We start from the raw sequence: 22,703 nt of genomic DNA on the forward strand, positions 1-22,703 counted from the left end.
CAATCATACCAAAAACAAATTTTGGAACGAAGATAACAGCAAAGAATCTGATATATCATTATGGGTAGAGGTGGGCATTGGGCCCGGCACGGCCCGGCACGAAGCGGGCTACAGTAACGGGCCGTGCTAGGCATGGCTCATAAAAGGGGGCCGGGCTGGGTTAAGGATTTTTGGCCCGTGGACTGAGCCCGGCCCGGCCCATAAAGGCCTGTGCTGGCACGATTCGTGGGCCAAGTATGGCACGCGGGCCAGAAATCCTTAAACCAAAATACCCCTCAAACTAGCCATTTTATGGCTGTTGAAAGAGGCAAAATGGGTAAAAAGCCACAAATAGCCGTTATGGGCCACCCATAACGGCTATTTTTTTTTGGACAGACGGGCCGTGCCTGGCACGGCCCCTCTTGTGCATGGCACGGCCCGTGCCAGGCCCAGCATGGCCCGCCACCCCATGGGCCTAGGGTCGTGTCGGGCTTAGCCTTTAGGTTAAGCGGGCCGTGCCAGACACGACCCGTTTAGTAACAGACCGGGCCAGGCACGGCCCGTTTGGTCTGTGGCCTGGTGGGCCTGGGCCGGGCCGGGCCCGGCACAGCCCGATGCCCATCTCTAATTATGGGTTTTCCCTGCCTGCTGAAAAAGCAGTGAGCTGATATTATTGGAGCCCCGGCCCGGCCCCATGCCCATCTCTAATTATGGGTTTTCCCTACCTGCTGAAAAAGCAGTGAGCTGATATTATTGGAGCCTATTCCCTTGTCCACAATCCCTACCAAGCCCATGAAGAGAGGTCATAATACATTCACATTGTGCTAGAGAAACGTCCTCATTTTTCGCTGCCAGAAACAAAGTAATAGCATATTATATGCTCATGTATGTTTTTACACATAAAAGGGGAAAAAAACTATTTGATGAAACACCACCTTTCACACTCTACTATCTAAAATATCCCATCATCATCAATTACCTCTGCTGGCTGAAAAAGTAGCGAGCTGATTTTGAGCCAATCATTTTCCGCATTATATTATGCTGTCAAGAAAATAAACAGAGGTCAAAAGTATAATCGCTGTGATAAAGAAATACCTTTTTCCCTTCGCCAAAAATAAAGCATTATCATATCAAATGCTCATGTCTTTATTTACAAATTAAAAAAAAATTTGATAAAACATTCTATCCATGAAATTAAATGGTAGCAGCCAAAAAACCATGATACAGAATGCCACTGCTGCTCCCCACAAGCAAAGATGGCTCTTTGATTGGTACCATTTGATTAGCACATGCAAACTTCACCTGTTATAGTTGGCCTTGTTGTCTATATTATCACTTTCACAACCAAGTCTTATCAGTAGCTCAGTATTTGATTTCACTGTCTACTGGGTCACCGCTTGCAACCTTGCTAGATGGAATTAACAAACATGTTGCACTGAAGCATAGCTGCAAGTAATCAGTGACTTCGCCTTGAGTGATGATGGAAGCTACTAGTAGATTCATCCCCATCTCGAGATCCTTTCCACTGCTTTCTCAAACCTCTTGCGCTCCTAACACCATTTTCTTCATTCATACCCCCCCAAACTTCCAGCTTTTGACTTTTACTGGATCTTTGTTTTGCTTTTGAGGCCCTCCTCCTAGAAGACAATATACAATCATCATCAGCAAGTACTCTCCCCCTTGGCAGTGGTTCATCATCCACCAATTGCCAGTTATATATTACATCACTCCCATTCTCAAACTGCTGGGTCACTGGTTCACCTGCCCCTGGAAGCAAGTTATTGAAAGCAAGTTCTCCATTATCTCCACCCTTCCGCTCTAGAAGCACTGGGTCTGGTCTAATTATGGTCCCTAGAATGCTCCTGTTCAGGCCCAAGCCTATGATGGCTTTTGTATCTGTCAGTAAAGAGTAAGCCATTGCAAAGGCTGACCTCACCTGCAGCAATGAATGTAACAAAAAGACATAAATTCCCACTTAAAGCCCGCCGCCACTGGCATAAGGTCCAAAACCATACCACATTACACTCAAGCACATGCAAACATAGATGAACACGCATGCATGCACATACAGGGAGAGATGGAGAGAATGCAAGGAATCAGCTGACATGTCAACTCCAAAGTAGCAGTTAAAACCCAAAAAAGGGGGGAGAGAGAGAGAGAGAGAGACAGAGAGAATGGAGTTGGAGAGAATGTAAGGAATCAACTGACAGGTCAACTCTAAAGTAGCTACTTGAAACCCAAAAGGAGGGAGAGAGATAGAGATAGAGAGAGAGAGAGACTATGGAGTTGAACAGAATGTAAGGAGTCAAGTGACAGGTCAATTGAACTCCAAAAGTAGCTATTTAAAACCCAAAAGTAGATTAAAGATGTCCGAACCATGAGACAATTTCCACAGTACAACAATTACAGTTATTATGATCACTAAATTGCTTTCATTATGGCATCCCAAATTTAGTTCTTAAAATAAGGTGAACTGAAAACTCTCTTTGCAGACATTTACTAATAGACATGCATAATCCAGCATGAGATAGCTAAGGTTATCAAGCCATGGTTTGACAGTTCTGAAACACAACTTGGGCAGCAGAATGATCTGTCCATGTATCAGCAGGCATGCACATGCATGCATGTGCACAGAGCACACAGGAAAACACAGATGGCACATGGCATATACATGCAGCTGCACATGCACAGAGATGTATGCCCATCCACATAAACATTATGTGTACATTGTTTTGGCCAAATATTGACCAAAAGTTAGTTAATTCTGGTTACCAAGAAAAACAGTAAAAAAAAAAAAGGAAGTGTATTCTGGTAAAAAAGAAGTCTGGTTAGCCCAAACAATGCAACCACCTAAATAGTCTGTCATTTTGTTCAAAAAACCTAAATAGTCCATTATTGGTTTAAACTTAAAGAATACCTCTTTTTAGTTTATATAAAACATCATAGCATATATTGTTTAGACTGGGAAGAACACAATTGAGCATCGAACATGGGTGTCAAACAATGACAGATCAAATGGACTTCTAAAGTTAAAAAAGATGCAACACTTAGATTGCACTAACAAAGCAAAACATGAACCAGGGCAGGAAAATGAACCTCAACATTATACAAACCAATAAACTTCCACTTGCTCAGATGAAAAGCAACACAGTGGTTTAAAAGCATGATCCTCAACATAGGCAGGTCCTTAGCATAAAGCACAAGGCAATAACAGTAATGCACCGAAAGAGTAGGTGCTACCTTTGTACACAAGAAACAACTATAAGAGAAACATGATTGAATCAAAAAATAGATTACCTTAAAATAGTTATAAGAATTCCTCCCAATGTCATTGTCTGGAGCCTAGTTCATTCAAAATGTCATCCAAAACAAGTTCTACATTTAATACTAGCTTTTGGAGATTGAATAAAACAAAAATCTGAGCAGCAAACAGCACACCTGTGGATCCTCGATGGATAGAAGATATGGTCGTTCAGCATTCATAAATCTATAAATAGCATGAAAGAGAAAAATATGATAAAGTGCTCTATTCTTATAATAACAGGAAATTAATTGACATGAACAGCCTTTCTACAAAGTCTGCAGATGCCATCATACCCTTTATCACTCTTCAAGAAAAAAGTGCCTACTGAATTGCAAGAAACACCAACATCCCAAGTGTTCAATTTGCGACCATAAAAATCAAAGAAGTTCACCTGTTATGGCAAAACCAGCATGGATATGAGAAACATGAAACAATTAAAGAAATGAAAATAATTTGTCCAAAACTATTACGCCCAACATTACATTCTTATCTACAATTGATCTGATCGGGGAGAAGGAAGGATTTCTTTCGACCCACTAAACTCGAATCTCTCGAATCAAATAATAAACATTAAGAATTTTAGAAAGTGAGGCACTAAGCCCTTTACTTTCATTAGTTTTTCATGATCCCCAAATGTACATACCATGGTTGGAAAGTAAAAGTCTATGTTTTCACTCCCTTTGGTTAAGGTTCTTGTGGGTAGAAAGTAGAATCTATGCTTTCTGCTTTTGCTCCCCCTATTCCATTCTCCAAAACCATGGCATAAGCCCTCTATTTTAAGTAGTAAGGTCCTCCTTACGTATGCCGGATTCTTCTTGCAGCTAAAAAATGTGAAGTTACAAGTACTCTACTATTCTATAGAGGTCTACTCTCTTTATTTAAGTCAAATTCTTCTTCTAGTTAAAAGAAGATGAAAATTTTCCTCTTTTTATGCTAATGAAGTTCACTTCAAATCAGATTGAATTCCACTCCTAATTAAAAGAAGATACAGATTAGAAATAAAACAAAAATGTATTCCAATTATATGGCTTCACTAAACCGAGCGGTTTTTGCCAAATGGTATTCATGACAATAGATTGGAATCCCAAGGATCAAATCCTGGAAGACAAGTTAGCCTTGATTATTTCGTGGAATAGGACACACATCATATGCCATGTCTTGATATTCGGGCTTTTTTCCCCACGCGCTGCGTTGTTGGCCAGTTCGGTACCGATTTTGAACCGGTATCGAACTGGAACCGTACTGGTCCGAGAGACAACCGGTATCGGTACGGCATACCTTGGGACAAAGGGATACCCCACCATCCCACCAGCAGTGTTACCTGAACATGGGACATGGGTGTCAAGTGCCCAAGGATCCCAAAGAATCCGTAAAAAATCTAGATACGCAAACATAGCTTTACAATCTAATATATATAATTAACTTAAAATTATTTTAGTTGTTATATTATTTATGTTGGCTTCAAAAAAAACAAGCTTTACGTGAGCAACAGTTTTGGGTTGTAATTCTATTTGAGCCAATGTTATTATACTAATTTGGTGGTAGGTCCAATACAAACAACAACCCAATATGAGTTAACCCTTATTAGCCCTCGGCACCTAACCCATCCCATCCCATCCCATTATGAAATATCACCGCCCTAGGCCCTCTCTCTAGCATGAATCGCATTCATCCCGAACTCTATGACATTAGCAAGGACCACCCTCTCTTTCATTTGTTTTTCTCTACTACGAGTCCCATTAATCCCCCAAATCTAGGGCATCCAAGGGGATCATCCTGTCTCTTTCTATTGCCAGAGTCCCATGATCCCCAAAGTCTAGAGCATCAAGAGAAGGATAGGCTGTTCCTCTTTATCATTTGCCATAGCATTAGAAGGTCGTGAAAGTAAATAAGCAGGAATGCTCTAGTTCCCTCTTCTTTTTTTGTTTTTTCCTGTTCATTGACAAGAGTGGGAGTGAGAGATGGTGGGAGTCCTTAATCATGCAAACGAAGGAAAGAGACATGTCTACGGCATGTGACATGCATGTCGTATCATGTCCAAGTTGATTTTGGCCATGTCCAGGTAACACTGACCACCAGGACTTAAATCCCTAATTGGAACATTCAAAAAACAACAACAGGCATCACACGGTTGGCTTCTGTTTCTTTGAGCAACATGGAGTTATTTATAGAAACCTCTTTTTCTGAGTGGGGGCTTGCAAGGTAGAGGGGGTCAAAGCTTTCTGAAGCATGTCTTTTTGATAACTTAAGAAAGGGAAGATGCCTACTTATAAGCATAAACCCCAGGCACTATTACTTTGGCTGCATTAATATTACATATTAGAAGAGACACTTGTGCCATAGCAATAGAATTGATATTCATCATAAAATCCAGCGAATTGCATATAAGAATGTGTATGTGCATAGTCCATTCACATATTTAGAATGTGCATTTGTGTGGGATGGGAGGGAAGACTTGGCAAGGAGCGCTAAAGAGGAGAACTCGGAGGAAAAAAAGAAGGATAAAGTTGAAATAGAAACCACTATGTAAGAAAAAGGCATTATAAATTACCTGGTGTTCGAACAGACAAAATATGCATCCTCTACTCTAGGCTACTATGAGTTGTTTAACAATGATATTTGGAGAATCCAAAAAAATGCTGATTATTCTAAACACTTGTAGTTTTAGCAAATTAAAATATGCATACAAAGATGGGGGGAAAAAGAATCCAAGACATGTTATTGTGAAGCCCCAACAAAAGTTAACTTGAAGCTTTAAAATTCAACATAAAACAAAAGAAAGTATACATAAACATATAAAAGGAAAAATCTACTAAACAAGAATACACGCATGTATATTTTATATATATATATATATATATATATATATATATATATATATATATATATATATCGGTCAACCAGATATGAAGCCAGATTCGGTCAGGTGAAATTGGGAGACAAGTATCCAAAAGCAAGGATTTAAGTCGTTGAATGCAATCTACCGCCTCTATAATGCTTACAAACCAAAAATCATGGAGACCCCTTGCCGATGCATCAAGTGGTTACAAATAGACAATGTATCATGGTTACAAATTGCCTTATCCTATAAAGCAACTTACTAACTCCGTTTAGTAATATTTTGATAAAATGAATATGACATAATATGCACTGTGCTAAAACAATAAAAGCTTAAACTTAGTTACATGAATCACGAGCAGGTGTAGGAGGGAGTACGAGCGCACAGAAGCAGAAGCAGATCTCTAAAAGAAAAAACTGAAGTATATGCTGATGCAAGTTTCCAGGGAGTCTAAATCCAGTAATATGTTACCAAAGGTAGAAGTTTCCTACCACTGCAAGCATGAAGAAATGGATACAATGGGAATATGACAATGAACATTTTTTTTAACATATGTAACTATATATTACATGATAAACATTAATTCTTGTAAAGTTTATCCACCCTCTTTGCATACTCCCTCTCTTGATTGACCCACACATGATGATATAGGCCGAAGGGGCTTCATCAAAGACTGCGGATGTTGATGTTGTTTGCTTGATCAAACTCGCTCTCTAAATCAGTGACCTCAAATGTATTCAAGCTATGCCCAAGATGTCCTCAGAATGTAGACAAGTACCTAATATTATTTAAATAAAGAAATAGATAGATAGATGCTTACTAGAAATATCTAACACATTGGACAATATCCAAGGTATACTGGTACCCAATAATGTCAGATGCAGAGATGGCTAAGCTAGTATAGCAGCTGAGATTCAGATAATACATGTCTCTACCATCTCTATTCATGACTTTGTAGTGTATTGTATCAAGGTTCTATACAAACATTAAAAATATATATATAAGAATAGATAACTAAATATCTAATAGCACATCACATACCAAAAGAACTCCCAAGTTATGTTCCATAGATCGGCGGCAACCCTGTATATCTTGTCCTCTCCAATGCACCTGAAAACAGAATATCATTGAGATAAGGTGACCATCAACTTCAAGAGGCAATTTGGAGAAGTATCAGAAGTCAAATTATTGTGCGCTTGACAGTTATGGACAACTTAGATCATGGACAAGTTAAATCATGACAACTGATGAATGGTTTCTGTCAACAATAATGAGCAGAATCATGCAGAGCAACACAGCTCTAAGATGTATCTATGTTTAACAGACTACACATTCTGTCATAGAAAATGGACAACGGGAGAACATGAAAATTAGAGTTGTGGAACTGCCAGCTTATGTTAAGATGATTGACAACAGCTCAAATGGCAATGTTACACTTGATTCTTGACCCTAATATTCAGACCCAGCTACATTTATGTCATTTCTTTACAAGTTCCACAACCACCCAGAAACTATGACAGAAATCATTTTCAGAGCATGCTGCAGGTTAGCATTGAATGGAAGTGACAAAAAATAAATAACGTAACAGTCCATTAAACTTAAGGAGAAAATAACTTTACCTGTAAGTATGCTATCAACATTGCAAGAAGGGCATAAGAACCAATACCACCTGAATATACCTGCAAATAGGGACAACAAAAAAGCATTGTTGCATTGGAACCTTGGGTTACTAATTGGTGGAATACCGGGAAATCCAAAACTTTTTTGAATGGCATTCAAGAGAAAAACACTCTAGAAAGATTCATAGAATTGGAAGAACTATTCCTCTAGGATGAAATGATAAAGGAGTACCCAGAGACTCATGAGACATTTGATAGATCCAAAAGCCAAGAAAATTTAATAATTCACCAAGTTTGATGCAGATAATACCTCATTCAGTTCTCTTTGCTGCAGAAAAACCTTCAGAATCAAGCACAAGGGCCGTAAAGGAGGCATCTTTTTCACAGCATCCTGGAAGAAAAATGCCACAGGCTCAGTTAAAAGCGAGTTTTACTTGATCATGAGAACTATCGCTAGAACCTTACGCATCCATAACTTTTACAGCAATACTGCAATGAACCAAATAAATACTGCATAACCTTCAGATTGAGGCTCATAATTAACGATTCACCCTTAATGAACTGGACTCCTGTGAGGTAGGATAAAAGAAATTGTTATTACTGATTTAGATCATTTAATATCAAAGTTTATATTATTTCTGTGGTCTTTTTTATGATTTTTTTTTTTTTATTCATTGGGTGACGTTGGATAAGTAACACAATAACATCTTAGAAGCTAGTTACAAGGCAAGGACATGAAAATTTGATACGTCAAGTTTATCATTTTATGTATAATTTTTGAATTGCTTATCTTTTTATTAGAGTGAAACATACTGCAAAGGTACGCTAGTGTACGTGCGGGACTGGGAAGGGCCAAATGTATGTAGCCTTACCCCGCATACAGAGAGATTGTTTCCATAGTTCGAACCTGTGACACCTAGACCATAATGGAGCAACCTAAACATTGCACCAAGGCCTATCCTCAACCAACTGGATTTTTTCTAAATAATTTTTATAGGAAGACTTCGGACAGAAGTAATAAATTCTATTAGTGCTAACTAACACAAAAAAATAACTTCTCAACACAATAGTTATATCACGATTTGGCTGACTTCCATTGACATGGCAGACATATTTTTGTCCTCATTTTTCAAAGATGTGCATCGCTGATTAGCACCCTGAAGAACATCATTGAATCTGATTCCATCATTGTTAACTATACCAACAACAGATAAGGAGTCATATGTGCCTCTTAACCATTAAACAAGAATGCAGGCAGATATCTTGCGTCTTCCCTATTCCATTTGCGTTCTTGACAGAGTAACCAAATGTCAGTGAAACTGGATTTGCAAAGACCACACAGATATACATTCAATGAGGTGAATTTATTCATTATGATATTCAAGAAACTTTTTTCTTGATATAGTTATTTCATTGAAAAAAAGCATGCACTGATTAAGCAGTAATTAATTAAGATATAAATAACAAAAGAGCCATAAAGGATTAGTTTTCCATGAATACCTTGATAAAATCAGAAGCTTTAGGTCCACTGTCCACATCAAAACTGGAGGAAAAATAAGAACCAGGATCATTACTATGCTAAATATTAAGGGAAGACTAAAAAAAGTCATAAGCATTATTAAGATGAATTATTTCAAAATGTATATTACAAAAGTTAACATAATCAATTGAACCATGTGGGATTTATGATAGGCATCTACCTTGAAGACTTGAGAGAGAATTTTATAGAGCAAAAATAAGGATTGCCATGTTGTATGGCTCAGAGTGTTCGGCAATAAAGAAAGTTTATAAAAACAAGTTTAATGTAGCAGAATTAGGAATGTTAAGATGGATGTACAATAAAACTGAAAAAGATAAAATAAGAAATGAATATTTTAGAGAAGCTGTAAGAATCGCACAAATTAAAGATGAAGTGATGGAAAATTGATTATGATAGTATGGCCATGTAAAACGGAGATCTGAGGATGTTCTAGTAATAAGAGGTACTTTTGTTTGTATTCAAGGTGGTAAGAGAAGGAGAGAAAGACCTCGGATAACATAGATAGAGGTTGTGAAGGAGGACAGGAGAAATTTGGAATATATTAGAGATGGCTTTAAAGAGAAATACTTGGTGAATGAGGATCTATAAAGGCAACCCAAATAGTTGGGAAAAGACTTATTAATTATGATTAGGAAAATCACCCTTTGACCCCCTCAACTTTTCCCGAGTTGCACGTATGCCCCCTATCCTTTAAAAAGTTTTAATTGGGTCCTTCAATTTACTTATGTAATCCAATATGATTCCTTCCATCTATCTCCATTAGCCAGATTGATACAAATCGCATCATGCATCATGTGACAAATTAGAATATTTTAGACAAGGTTTGCTGTAGCGGTACTGGAACCCCTACCGATTGCCTGGTAGTATGGTATGATACGCAACCGTGCCATTCCGTTCTAGATCTGTACCGAAACAATAGAGCCAGCAAGAGAGGGGGAGAAAGAGAAGGAAAGAGAGGAAGAGAGAGAGAGGAGGGAAGGAGGGAAGAGAGGGAGGAAGGGAGGGAAAAGAGGGAGAGCGAGGGGAGAGCGAGAGGCAGAGGGAGGCGGAGGGAGGAGGAGAGGGAGAAGGAAAGAGGAGAAAAGAGAGAAAAAGAGAGAAAGAGAGAGAGGGAGGGAGGGAGAGGGAGAGGGAGAGGGAGAAAGCTAGGGAGAGAGAGGGAGAGGGAGGGGGAGGGAGAGGCGCCGAGGGAAGGAGAGAAGGAGGGGGCTTTTGAGCCCCCTCTCAGCCTCCCTCACCAGTTTCTCGAACTGAGGGACAGAACTCTGTCGGTCCGCCCCCGCTACGGCTCGGTACATCCAGCATTCCTTGATTTTAGGAGAAAAATATCCTTGGCATCATTTAACTAAAATATCCTCAAGCATCGCGAGTAAATCAGGTTCTCCGCCCCTCCTACTACTTTGGGCCGTATTCAAGCATGGCATGGTCATCATCCTCAAACAGGAGCTCATCATGCATAGATTCAAGACCATCAATAGATGAGATGCTAACATCCGGATCACCAACGACACCTGCATCACCATCCTATTCATTGCCAAGATCATCATCCAGATCTCCATATCCACAACCGCTAGACCATCAGTAACGCCATGGACCGCAACTCCCCTCCAACTATAGATGGTGCACCATGTCCAACGGCAACCACTACTTCCTCTCCAACCTTAGCCTCATCCATGCCATGATGGGTTCCACTGCCATCACCATCTCTACCAACTACTTCACCCACCACAATAAGATATATAATAATAAGAACCCGGCAGCATCATTTGTGGATCTCTTTGAATAAATTTAGAAAATGCTCTCTAAATATCAAGTTGCTATTATATAAAACCTTGGCTCGAGTATGATGCAGGTGATGTTATTGGGTCATAGCAATTCCTATGATAGGGACAAGGCAATGAAAGTGACCATTGGCGAAGGTCTCATCAAGAGAATGTCGAGGTAATTTTCTCCAAATTCAAACTATAGCAAAGACAACAACTATGTTGTCCTTGTTATCCTTTATTTTGTCAACAAAGAGAGCCCACCACAAGTAAATAAGTAAACAACCATCATATACCATGCCCCTGCTAACCCTTTCACCAAGGAGGTGAATAGACCAAACAATTGATTACTCTTGTACTTAATTATCTTTAAAAGAAAAGCAAACACCCCAATGCACAAGGTTCCTACCATTATAGGGTCTGGGGACGGTCAGATGCATGTAACATTGTCTTGTGTGAAGAGAGGCTATTTTCATGTTTCAAACCCATGATATCAAGGTTATAATGGAATAATTTTACCATTGTACCAAGACTCACCCCCCCAATTATCTTCGATGAATGAATTCTTCTGGTAGTAGCATTCATATAGTTGTGCTGTGTGTTTCGTTTGAATGGGAACTAGGCCAAGAGGCCTCGACATGGAAGCTAGCATGTGGAAGATTTGGAATTGGAGGTCAGAGAGAAACTTTCTACTGCACAATGCCTATTTTATCCCCTTTGATGCTAGAACCTACGCAAACTACTCATGGGCCTCTAGCTTTGGTGCCAAATCCTCATGTAGGGGACGAGGGGATATCAAGGCCGAAAGGGTGGGAAAGGCTGTGCAAATAAGGTCGACAAGGTTGGAGGGGAAGACTAAGGAGCGGAAGGTAGGGGCGAGCATGGAAAAAGAGTGATCAATTGGGGGGTAGCAGGTGGCTGGGCTTGACGACCATATCGTGGGTGCACTTTGACAACCATTACAATGGCGTGGATCACTGTGCGGTATCGTTGCAGGTGAACATGAAGGCTTTGGGATAGGCAGGGCCACCAAGTGTTTCATTTAATGGCACTATGATATATTTTTGCTTCTTTTGCTGATTTATTTTTTTGGACCTTTCAGGAGTTTTGTCAATGTTAAAGCTATTTTTGTCATCCCAGAAAACAATGTAACAGTGTTGGATGGTGGATGGGGCAAAGGGTCATACTAGGTCACTTAAGTAACTTCAACACCCGGATAAAAAAATTAAAGGACAAGGGGTGTAAGTGCAACTTGGGCAAACTTGCAGGGGTCAAAACATGATTGTTCCTTATGATTAAGGTGTGGACCAATAAATTGGATAGCTTATTGTGCACTTTGATAGCCACTACAATGGCACTAACAAAATACATGATAGGCCATCCAAATTAACAATCCATGTCGATGCCAACTATGCTATCATGATACATGCACCAACATTTAATCAGTTTGAATATTGCCAAGTGGCCTTAATAAACATTGAGTAAAACAATTCGTGTATGCATATTTAAGTTGTTGACTAACATATGAATTATAATCAGATAGAACCAAGAAAAGGAACAAAATAAGACAAGAAAATTGAGAAAAAAAAAGTAGTTGTAGCATGAACTAAGCTGCAAGTTCTTTATATGAGTGGATATTTCAAGTCACAATCCGAACCTGATGTCAAAAGATATCCCACTTAGCTTTTCCACAAACTTAACAATTGGCACGCGAGCCTTAGCTATAACCTGGGGAAAAGAAATTGACAATATTCTTATTTCAGATAAAAGTAGTTAATTGACATTGTTTTAAGTTAACAATACTTCTATGCGATAATGCTTTGAGGAACATGAAAACCAATTACTGAAGTTGTCAACCAACATTAGATCAAACAATTGATGATACGAGTACTGGTCAAAGTTGCTACCTGCATTTTTTTTGCAATACTTCTCTGCGATAGTGCTCTAGCAAGAGCATAAAGACCCATTTGTGAAGTCTTCACCTTTGACTCCAAAATCACAACCTACAGCATACAACAGTCAAGATCTGCTAGTCAAAAGCATCATCATACAAGACTTTGTAGTTATTAACCTAAACATTAAAATATGCATGCTTATGAAACTTTGCGCCCAAAAAATATGAAACAGGTATACACATCGCAAATCACTGTTTTCAACAAATTTCACTTCCATTACTTTGGTGTAAACTGCCAGATAATCTACCGTGGCATTGATATCAACAGGGTAAAGCTATTCTGCTAGATGACAGACATAATCAATCCCAATATCAACACTACCAAATTAGTGCATAATAAATGCATTTAATTCTTGCATATGTAATAAGCAGAGAAGAGAGAAGGAAAATACTAACTAGCTCATTCACTGTGTGCGCCTTTTTTTCGAAAGGAAATTTTTGTGAACGTGCTAGAATGATTTGAATCTCTCATGTTTTGTATAATTTTAAAAACTCACATTGTTGCTGAGTTTTAAAGAAGACAGAAGTGTAGAGTTGTCAGCAACCAGCAGAGAACCATTCTAAAAGTGGGAAGGGGGAAGTATGATGCATTAAGGCATTGAGAAGAAAATGAGCTAGGTAAATTCCTCTAGAAGAAGTCAAACAAAATAATAATTGTTTGCATGCCTGTAACATTAGTGGCCAATACATGCTAGTCTTAGTATGACCAATCCTAAAAACAAGATGCTTTGTGTCAGATTTCTCAATTAGAATCAGGACAGATGAGGTGCTGCTAGCAATCTTAGTTTGAAGTCAGAAAGTTCTACTCAATCATAGATATGCCTGTGATAAAATCATACAAAAAAAGGGTTGTAGACCCTGTTACTCTATTTTCATAGCTACCCAGTTTGTTACTCCCCGTGGAGGCAACTTTCCCTGCTACGGAAATATCAAAAATCGAGCATCAAAATATATTTAGAAGCACAACTACCACAATGTTGGAACTTTCACTCCTTAAATTGATGCAGTAAACTTCTTTCCACGCATAAAAGAGCGAAGAAGAAGGTAATTGTATTCTTGGTAAATAATTGAAACATTTACAAGAGAGCAAAAAATGGACAAAACAAAAAAGACAGAAGGCATTGTATAGTGTAGAAGGGCGCTGAAGCTCTAAGAAAGAGAACAGTAACAGTAAAGGAAAACTGAGGTTTCCGAGACTGTCATCATTGGAATAAGTAGATTATGGCAGAAATTAAAGGTGAACAGAATCTTAAGGATAGTCACCCATAGGGCAGCACGGCTTCAAAAGGCAAACCACTTTAGCTATAAAACTAGAGGTGTAGAAGCTATCAGATCGGTGAAACCATGGTCTGCTGAACCGACCGGTACCGGTCGGTTCAGCCCGTACCGGACCGGTGCCGACTACAGGGGTATAAAACGGTTCCGACCCAAACTGGGTCGGAATCGATTGGTTCTGTACCTGGACCGGTGCGAACCGGCCCGGTTCGCGCCGGTACAAGCCGGTACCGGTGCGAACCGGCCCGGTACAAAGCCGGTACCGGTGCGAACCGGCCCGGTTCGCACCGGTCCAAGCCACACTTCCCCGCGCGCGGGGCAGCGCGCCCCACGCGCGGGGAAGAGCGCCCGCGCGCGGGGCAGCGCGCCCCACGCGCGGGGAAGAGCGCCCACGCGGCTGGAGCCCGCGTGAGCCTCTTAATGCCACAAAGTGGCATTTAAAGCCACTCTGTGGCATTTGTTTTTTTTTTTTTGAAAAACGCGCGCGGACGCGCGAGCGAGAACGCGCGCCCGCGCGCGATTCTCCGCAGGGAAACGCGCCCGAGCGCGGTTCCCCACGCGGGGCACCGTGCCCACGCGGGTTGGCAGCCCGCGTGGGGGCATTAAATGCCACAGAGTGGCATTAAATGCCACTCTATGGCATTTGACGCGTCCGCGGACGCGCGCGGACGCATTTTTTTAATTGGGAAACGCGCGCGGACGCGCGAACGGCGCGCGCGACCACGCGCGTTTCCCCGCGTAGGAAACGCGCCCGCGCGCGATTCCCAGCAGGGAATCGCGCCCGAGCGCGGTTCCCCGCGCGGGGCACCGTGCCCACGCGGGCTGGCAGCCCGCGTGGGGGCATTAAATGCCACAGAGTGGCATTAAATGCCACTCTGTGGCATTAAATGCCACTCTGTGGCATTTGAAGCGTCCGCGCGCGTCCCAGACGCGCGCAGACGCATTTTGTTTTTTTTTTTTTAATTTCCGCGCGCGCGTGGCCGCGCGCGCGGCTCCGATTCGGTACCGGTTCCAAGCCGGTACCGAACCGGAACCGTACCGGTGCCGGTGCTCACCGGTACGCCGGTACAATCGGTCCTGCGAACCTTGGGTGAAACCCTTTTTTTTCACAGCTAATATCTAGTTCATAGAAGTAATAGAATCTATCAGATAAAAAGAAATGCCTCCACAATCTTCATTTCATTTAAACAAAGAAAGAAACAATCGTATAGTGCTCAATAACTGGAGTGTCAAAGTTGCTTGCTAACCATGCGATATGTAAAATACTGTATTTTGTTGTACAAGCTAACAAAATGATACATGATATCAGGCATTGTTGCATGCAGCATAATTCATATAAATTAGCTTCAAGTCAGATGCATAGCAACAGAAATAAATATAAAGAGATTGGGCATTCATTGCAATGTTCTGAAAGTTGCATTGTACTTGCATCAATATCACTTGTTGGTAGATAGAGGCCCGTCCTAAATGATCCAAAAACTTCCACCTGCGCAGCAATAAAAAAAATTACCATTCGATACAGTTAATAGATTGTTTATAATCAAATGCAGAGTTTAAATCAGAAAAGACCATCAATTCACACGAGCAAAGCAGCAAAGAACTGACATACTTCGCAGTGCGGCCAGATGTTTTTGACAACCTCAAAAACACGCTGCACAGCAGCAGAACGTGAGGCTTGTTCTTCAGGAGTTGGCGAGACAAAATCACAAAAATCGAGTATCTCTGCATAAGCCAAAATAGCTTCTATTAACATCTAAGGTTAACTAACAAACATCACAACTCTAGGTTGTAAAGGAAAGGGCAAAAAAAAAAAAAAATCAAAATCCAAAGAACCACAAGGCAAGAAACCACCAAAGAAAATATTATATTATATTATATTATATTATTCGATGCATAACCAGAAAGATAGGTAGAAACCTAAAGGATACTCTAATTCATGATATCTTTATCTATACAAACAGACCCTGCATATAATTTACATAAGCTGGACCTTTTTTAGCCCTCCCAAGAATCTTACAACCCTAACATGAGATTATGAAACTTCTACTAACACAATCCTTAACCATTTAATTACACTATTCATGAGCATGATATGCCAAAAAAGGCCTGCAAAGGTTATCAAGAGTTGGAAAAATCCACACATTTTGGGTGCATATGAAGCCCCCTCAATTTGATAGGGACCACTAAGGACATCATATTTCACAAAGATAGCACAAAAGAAAAGCTCCTGAAGCTCTGATCTATCTCCTTAAGTTTTAATTGGGGGTTTGTGCTGCTGTTGTCTTCATCCATTTTCTGGTGGAGCCAGCAATTAACATTAAATGTTTTGAGAATGGCATGCAACAGCCTCTTCCATGTGTATCGCACATTTCAATTCATTATACGAAAGGAAACAGAAAACAAGGAAGATGATGAGATATATTGAGAACAATAGATTGATGCTGGCTCCTAAAACACATGCAACAATATTATGTGATATTCTTCAAATCTAGTAAACCATGATCTCATCAAAAGCCAGATATGTGTTGCTTATGTGTGAGACAAGCAACAAGCCAAGGAAAAAAGGAGGATGTGGATTTCATGGTAGAGCACTTTGATGTTGGAGATACGTAGCTTTGATAGACAGATGTCAGTTTTCGAGACCAAGGTGAAAGCACTTGACATATGATAAGGTGGATCCAATCGTAGAGGATGGATCATCGTGATACTTCATACTAATATTTAAGATGCCAAATGTGAATCATGTAACTATGAAATCCGCGGGGGCCATCCATTAAAGATTATATCCAGCAAAAGACCATTATATCAAGACCCCCAGATCATTAATCTAAAACAAAAGTTAAATAGACAAAGAAAGAAAAAAAATAGTTAAGAGCAGGATCTGTTATGTTGGTACCGAGCACCGTACCGGTTACCCGGTGGCACAAGTCGGTACGGGCCAGCGTCGTGCAAGCAATTTGCCGACTTCACTTAAAAATCGCGAAATTTTTTACGGCCAGACTCCTATTTCAAATGAAATAGGGGTTCGGCCAAGGCCTCTACCGCCCGCACCAGCGTCGACCTCCGTCGGTCCTTCGTCAGCCTCCCTCCCTCCCCTGCTCGCTCTCTCTTTTCTTCTCTTTCCTTCTCCTACTCCTCCTCCGATGCGGTATTTTGGATTCTTTGCTGGAACCGTCCTGGTATGTTGCTGGTACGGCTCAAGATGCCTCGAACTGGGCAGTTCGAGACGGTTCCGCCAACCTTAGTTAAGAGATCCTTAATTAGAGGAGTGCATGAAAAAGACTTAAAATTTCTACTAAAACCAAAGTTTCCATTTCAGAAGGGGTTCTTTCTTCCAATTTTTCATGATATCCTCATGAATACAATCCATTCAAATGTCTTATTGTATTTCTGAACACTTATCATATCTTGCGATAATGTACTATCGTGAAATATCAATCAGACATTTATAATTAAAACCAATTGAAAGTTCCCAATTAAGAAATGCCTTTTTCTCTGAATTTCTTCATCATATCCTCATGAATAATGAGTTGCTCACTTTTAGAGTCTTATCTTGCATCTAACCTTCTAATCTCACACGTTATGTCTGAAACTGCTCAAAAATCATAGCCCTGATCGTCACTCCTCTTTTTTTCCATTATCTTGACTCAGATGCTTCAACTTTAAAAGAGACAGGAAAAGATAGGACTTTTTCCTCTCTTCCTTATTTCAACCCAATGTTCTAAAACATGGATGAAGTCCCTCGACCACACCATATTGCCTATATATGGTACCATATGCCACCATACTGCATAAGGCCGAGAAGGAGGTCCACTTATGCAGCCTGCTTAGCATTGTTAGGGTGGTTATGCAGCCTTTTAGCATTCTAAGAAACATGCACAGCACACTCTTTTGTAAGCCTATCCAGATGAAACAAGTTCAAGCTGACAATTAGGTCTAATGTAGGTTTCAAGTGGGCACTGTACAAGTATTCATAATATGATACTATTGCTATTAGGCATAAAGTACTAAAAAGCACTACATGTCAGTTCCTATTGTTACCAATATTATTACTATTTATCCAAAACAAATACTAACATTATTGTTGTTGTTTTTATAGTATTCAATGTATTTTATTTATTTTTTGATAGGCAAAAATTAGTAACTGCATATACATCCACATATGTGGTCCATGTACTGCACACACTGTGCAATCCCTTGACCGCATGCATACCACAGCTGCCTTTCAAACACTTTTAATCAAACTGTTTTGTATCCTAATTCATGATATAACTTGATTTTTGCAGAATACATTAAAGCACGTGCTTGATGTTTTTTCTCACAATCAAAGACCTTTTTTCTTAGAAAGTCTTTTAGAAAGCTAATTTGCCATTTGTTTCTAATTAGTTTCTGTATGTATTCTTATACTCTAACGGGACATCACCAAGAATTCGGAAGTCGATTTTAGACTATACTAGCCCTAGTAAGGACATTACTAGTCAAGGTTCTTGATTTAATTTTTTTTCCATTTTGATAATTTATATATTTTTTAGGTTCTAATACATATGTTATATTTGCCACATATATGTTTGCCATATATAATGGTTAAATATAACTCTAAATTACTTACATATTTATGAATGTTATATGTTTTTTGTTATTTTACTCCCTTGTGCATGGCCCATCCTAGGGTACTAGTGTCTAACTGAGGCACCACCCACTTAAGAAATAAAGTGGTCAATGAAGATGGCTAATAACGCCACAATTTCTGTCCAGTGAAGATGGTAATTAACTAATTATGTTATATACCAAGGAAAAGAAGTGAATATGGTCAGATTCAAGAGGGGATTTTTTTTCTTGGTTGCCAAAATTGGGGGTGGGTGTAGGTGCGGATGCAGGAAAGTGGATTGGTGCAGGTTTGAGATGGAAGATTCTGAAGCAAGTATGTTACCCTGGATAGAGATTCCGGATACTAAGGGATTTCCATTGCTCTCATGTGCTTGCACTCTAGGGATTCAAATATGTGAGAATTTGGATGGGTTCTTATTAGATAAGGGAGAGAACATTGTATACCATGTTTATGAAACTCTTAAGGCTTTATTAAATAAAATTTGGTTCAGAAACAGGAGTGGAACATGACGGTCGGTGAAATTCTGACAGCAGCCCCCTTTACATGCAAAAACCAAGTCCCCTCATGCTGCCCATGTTCTTGCAGTATCTTCTTGTTCCTAATAATAATGATGACAAGAACAACAAAAACAATAAGTAATCCTCATATTTTTGCTTGATTGTGTGAGTTACGTTGCCAAATTGACAGTTCAAGATACCAGAGAAATCAGATTACCAATTATCTTGAACAAAGTACAATGAATTTTTTGCAAACCAAAAATTCCACAGACTTTCGATTAAAAAAAAAAAAGTCCATAAACTACGTGCGCCCTACCTTGTCCTACATGGACCATTGTAGACAAAAAAAACCATTGAAAAAAAAAAGTAGAAAGAGCTAACCAGACATACATTACATACATCAAAAAAGAAGGTGATCCACTTGAAATAATTCCAAGAAACCTACACCAAGATTCTTTCTTTCAAGCAGCGGACCCTACCTTTGTGAAGCTGAAACATGGGGCTCTTGAAACGGCTCCCAGCGCGGAACCAGGCCATCTCCAAGGCCCGGTTCCTGTCCGAGGCGCGGGAAGCGGGGGGCGGCGGCGGGGTCTCTTCCCGGCGGCGGTTGTCGGCGGCGACGTCGAGGGAGAAGTAGTCGGCGGCGGGAACGTCGGCGAAGGAGTCCGCTGGAGAGGTTATCTGGTTGCGGTAGACGGCATAGGACTCGGTGTTATCGGGGGCGGAGTCAGGGTCGGCAGAGAAGAAGGGGGTGTCGAGGGTTTCGTAGAGGAAACCCGCGCTCCCTTGCATCCCTTCTTTCTCCATCGGGGCGCACAGGAGAGGGAAAGAGGAGGACGGAGAGGACTGCTGCTAGGGCTTTACAGGGTGTCCTCTCGGCGGCGGAGATTTTCTTTAGACCAAGACCGTCCGACGCACGTGTAATTCTATTTTCAGTTAAAAGAAAGTTTATATAAGTAAGTAATAAATAATTATTAAAAGAATGATTCAGATATTTTATTTTTATTTTATTTTTAATAAAAAATATAAACAGATGATAAATAAATGCTAAAAGAGGGGTGCTTAATCTCGTAGTTAAATCGTAAAATTGGAGAAAAGGGAGGAATCGCGAGCTAGGGAAAAGTGTGATGTGGAAAGTTTGTGAAGTTTTGTAAAACTATTCAATCTTTTGTGACCTTTTGCATGACTTGAAATCTTTAGTGGTATGTAAAGTTATTCGGACTTTGTTTGGTATCACTGAGACTTGATTTTTTTTATTTTGAAATGGAATTAAAGAATCTCAAATAAACGCATTTGAAAATCAAGATATTGTTTTCTTCAAGTCTGGAAACATAAAACCAAAAACATACATCGTTAGCTGAGAAAGTTTGTGAATTAGAAAAGTTAGGTTCCAGCATGCAATATCACCTTATACTTAGGTTAACTATTGTTATTGTAACTAAAATTAAGCTATGATTGAAAAATCAAATGAAAATAACTTTTTAATTGCATCTAGTTTGCCAGTCTCGAAAATTAGATTTTATTTACCACCCACAAGGCCTGTGCCAATGCATATAGGGCTGGAAGTGGGCTCGGGCCGGCCCGAAGCCCATCGGGTCGGGCCGCCCGCGGGCCGGGCTATGGGCTAGAAAATTGAACCCAAATTTGTATCGGGCCGGGCTCGGGCTGGGAACTTAAACCCAAATTTTTATCGGGCCGGGCTCGGGTTTCCCATTGGCCCGGCCCGGGCCCGGACCAAGCCCGAGCCCAGTGCCAGCCCGAACCAAGCCCGAAGCGAGCGGCGGTAAATAGGTTAGTCTGTAACCTGTTAGCCCTATTTTGTAGCCGAATCGCGATTTCCCTATTTGCTTGCCGTTGCCGATTTGGGGATTTGCAGAGGGCCAGCCCGGAGCCGGAGGAGACCGTCGTCATCGTCGTCGTCGTCGGCTACGGTTCGGTGTCGGCTCGTCATCATCGTCGTCATCGGCTCGTCGAGTGCAGAGGCGAGACGAGAGCGGGGGAGGCTCGTCGGTGGTGGTTTTCGAGTGCTACTGTGCTAGGGTTTCTCCGCTCGTCGTCGTCGGCTCGTCGTCGTCGGCTCTCGCGTTAGGCTCCCTACTTCCGATTTTGCTGTTCTCCTCCCCACCCCCACTCTCTCTCTCTATCTTTCTCTCTTCTCTCTCTCCCTCTTACCCTCTTACAGTCTTACTCGACTCTTGTTGATTTGGAGAGGAGTGCTGTGGCCTGTGGGAAAGCTCTTGTTTTGATTCTAGGATCAAGATCTGGAATACAAATGTGCATTTTCCCCCTTATCTTTCAGTTGCTCTTGTTTGGGCTGTTTGATCCGTTAAACTCAGAATTTTTTCTGAAATGGCATATGGTTTATGTTGATTTGTTCTTTAACTTGGCTTCTGTGACTTTTCTGTGGTGCCATTTTTATTGATCTATCTTTCGTGATTTATGCCTAATTTTATTGGACGAAAGTTTATAATGAGAGGAAGAAGGTTGGTCCATCTGGCAGACTGGCACTTTGTACATTATTGTATCCTTAGTTTGCATGCAGTATAAAAGTTACCAATTTTTCGGCTTTCATTTCCAGGCTTCTATAATTCTATTATGCCTAATTGTTGTAAACTTATTTGAGCTCATTTTGAAGCCCACATTGTGCAGGATTTTGTGGCTGTGGTTCACTAGGCAATAGTGTTCATTCTCAATGATTTGTTTCTTCACCATTTTCTAGATTGAAGCTTTTATTGTTATAATAGTAGTTGGCTGTCTTAATGTCACTCATCATGCTTCCTTAAGCATGTCCTTTTTTTTCTTGAGAAGTGTAGTTTTCCTTCATATTTTTGGCAAAATGTTTCTTTTTCTTGATGTGCTCTTACTTACCTTTTTCCACCGATGAATTTTTCATTTACTTGATAGTAACTGTATTAAGGAAAACATTTGATTGGCCAGGGCAAATGAAAATTATGTATTATATGTTGTGCCAATGCATTTGATTGAGTGTGACATGTAATGAGATATTCTAGGATTGATGATATATTGTAGAAAATTAATGCAGAAAATTATGGAGGACTTGATGTTGACTTATGTATTATATGCTGTGTTATCTCCTTGATGTCATATCCACCTCTTGAGATAACATTATATACATTGTAGATTTTTTTCTTGGTTATCTATGAGTTCACTAAGAAGACATTATAGAATGATACTTACCATTGTAGGATGCTCCGATCTGTCATTCTGTCTGTGTACTTTCTTGTAGAAAATGCTAATGAGAGTCATATACTCATATCTGTACAAAAATTTGAAGTATGTTTTTCTTAGTTATTTAATCTAAGA

At 40.2% G+C, this 22,703-nt stretch overlaps 1 protein-coding gene across 2 annotated transcripts; it reads right to left on the bottom strand.

The window, feature by feature from the left end:
- Positions 1-828: 828 nt before the first annotated feature.
- LOC103721707 (terminal nucleotidyltransferase 4B-like) lies at positions 829-20,275 on the bottom strand. Of its 2 annotated transcripts, none has more exons than XM_039125525.1 (13): positions 19,859-20,275; positions 15,913-15,995; positions 15,703-15,759; positions 12,952-13,047; positions 12,702-12,772; positions 9,242-9,284; positions 8,052-8,132; positions 7,742-7,801; positions 7,164-7,232; positions 3,577-3,674; positions 3,418-3,466; positions 3,277-3,321; positions 829-1,915 (listed from the first exon to the last, which is right to left on the bottom strand). In XM_039125525.1, the coding sequence occupies exons 1-13, from the start codon at positions 20,184-20,186 to the stop codon at positions 1,436-1,438; spliced, it is 1,560 nt and encodes a 519-aa protein (XP_038981453.1). In that variant the 5' UTR covers positions 20,187-20,275; the 3' UTR covers positions 829-1,435. The 2 variants fall into 2 exon arrangements, with proteins under 2 accessions (XP_038981453.1, XP_038981452.1); XM_039125524.1 differs by having other exon boundaries at positions 15,883-15,995; positions 19,859-20,274.
- Between the last annotated feature and the right edge of the window lie 2,428 nt (positions 20,276-22,703).

Source organism: Phoenix dactylifera, chromosome 4 (assembly GCF_009389715.1).
Source record: "Phoenix dactylifera cultivar Barhee BC4 chromosome 4, palm_55x_up_171113_PBpolish2nd_filt_p, whole genome shotgun sequence".
Classification (NCBI taxonomy): Eukaryota; Viridiplantae; Streptophyta; class Magnoliopsida; order Arecales; family Arecaceae; genus Phoenix; species Phoenix dactylifera.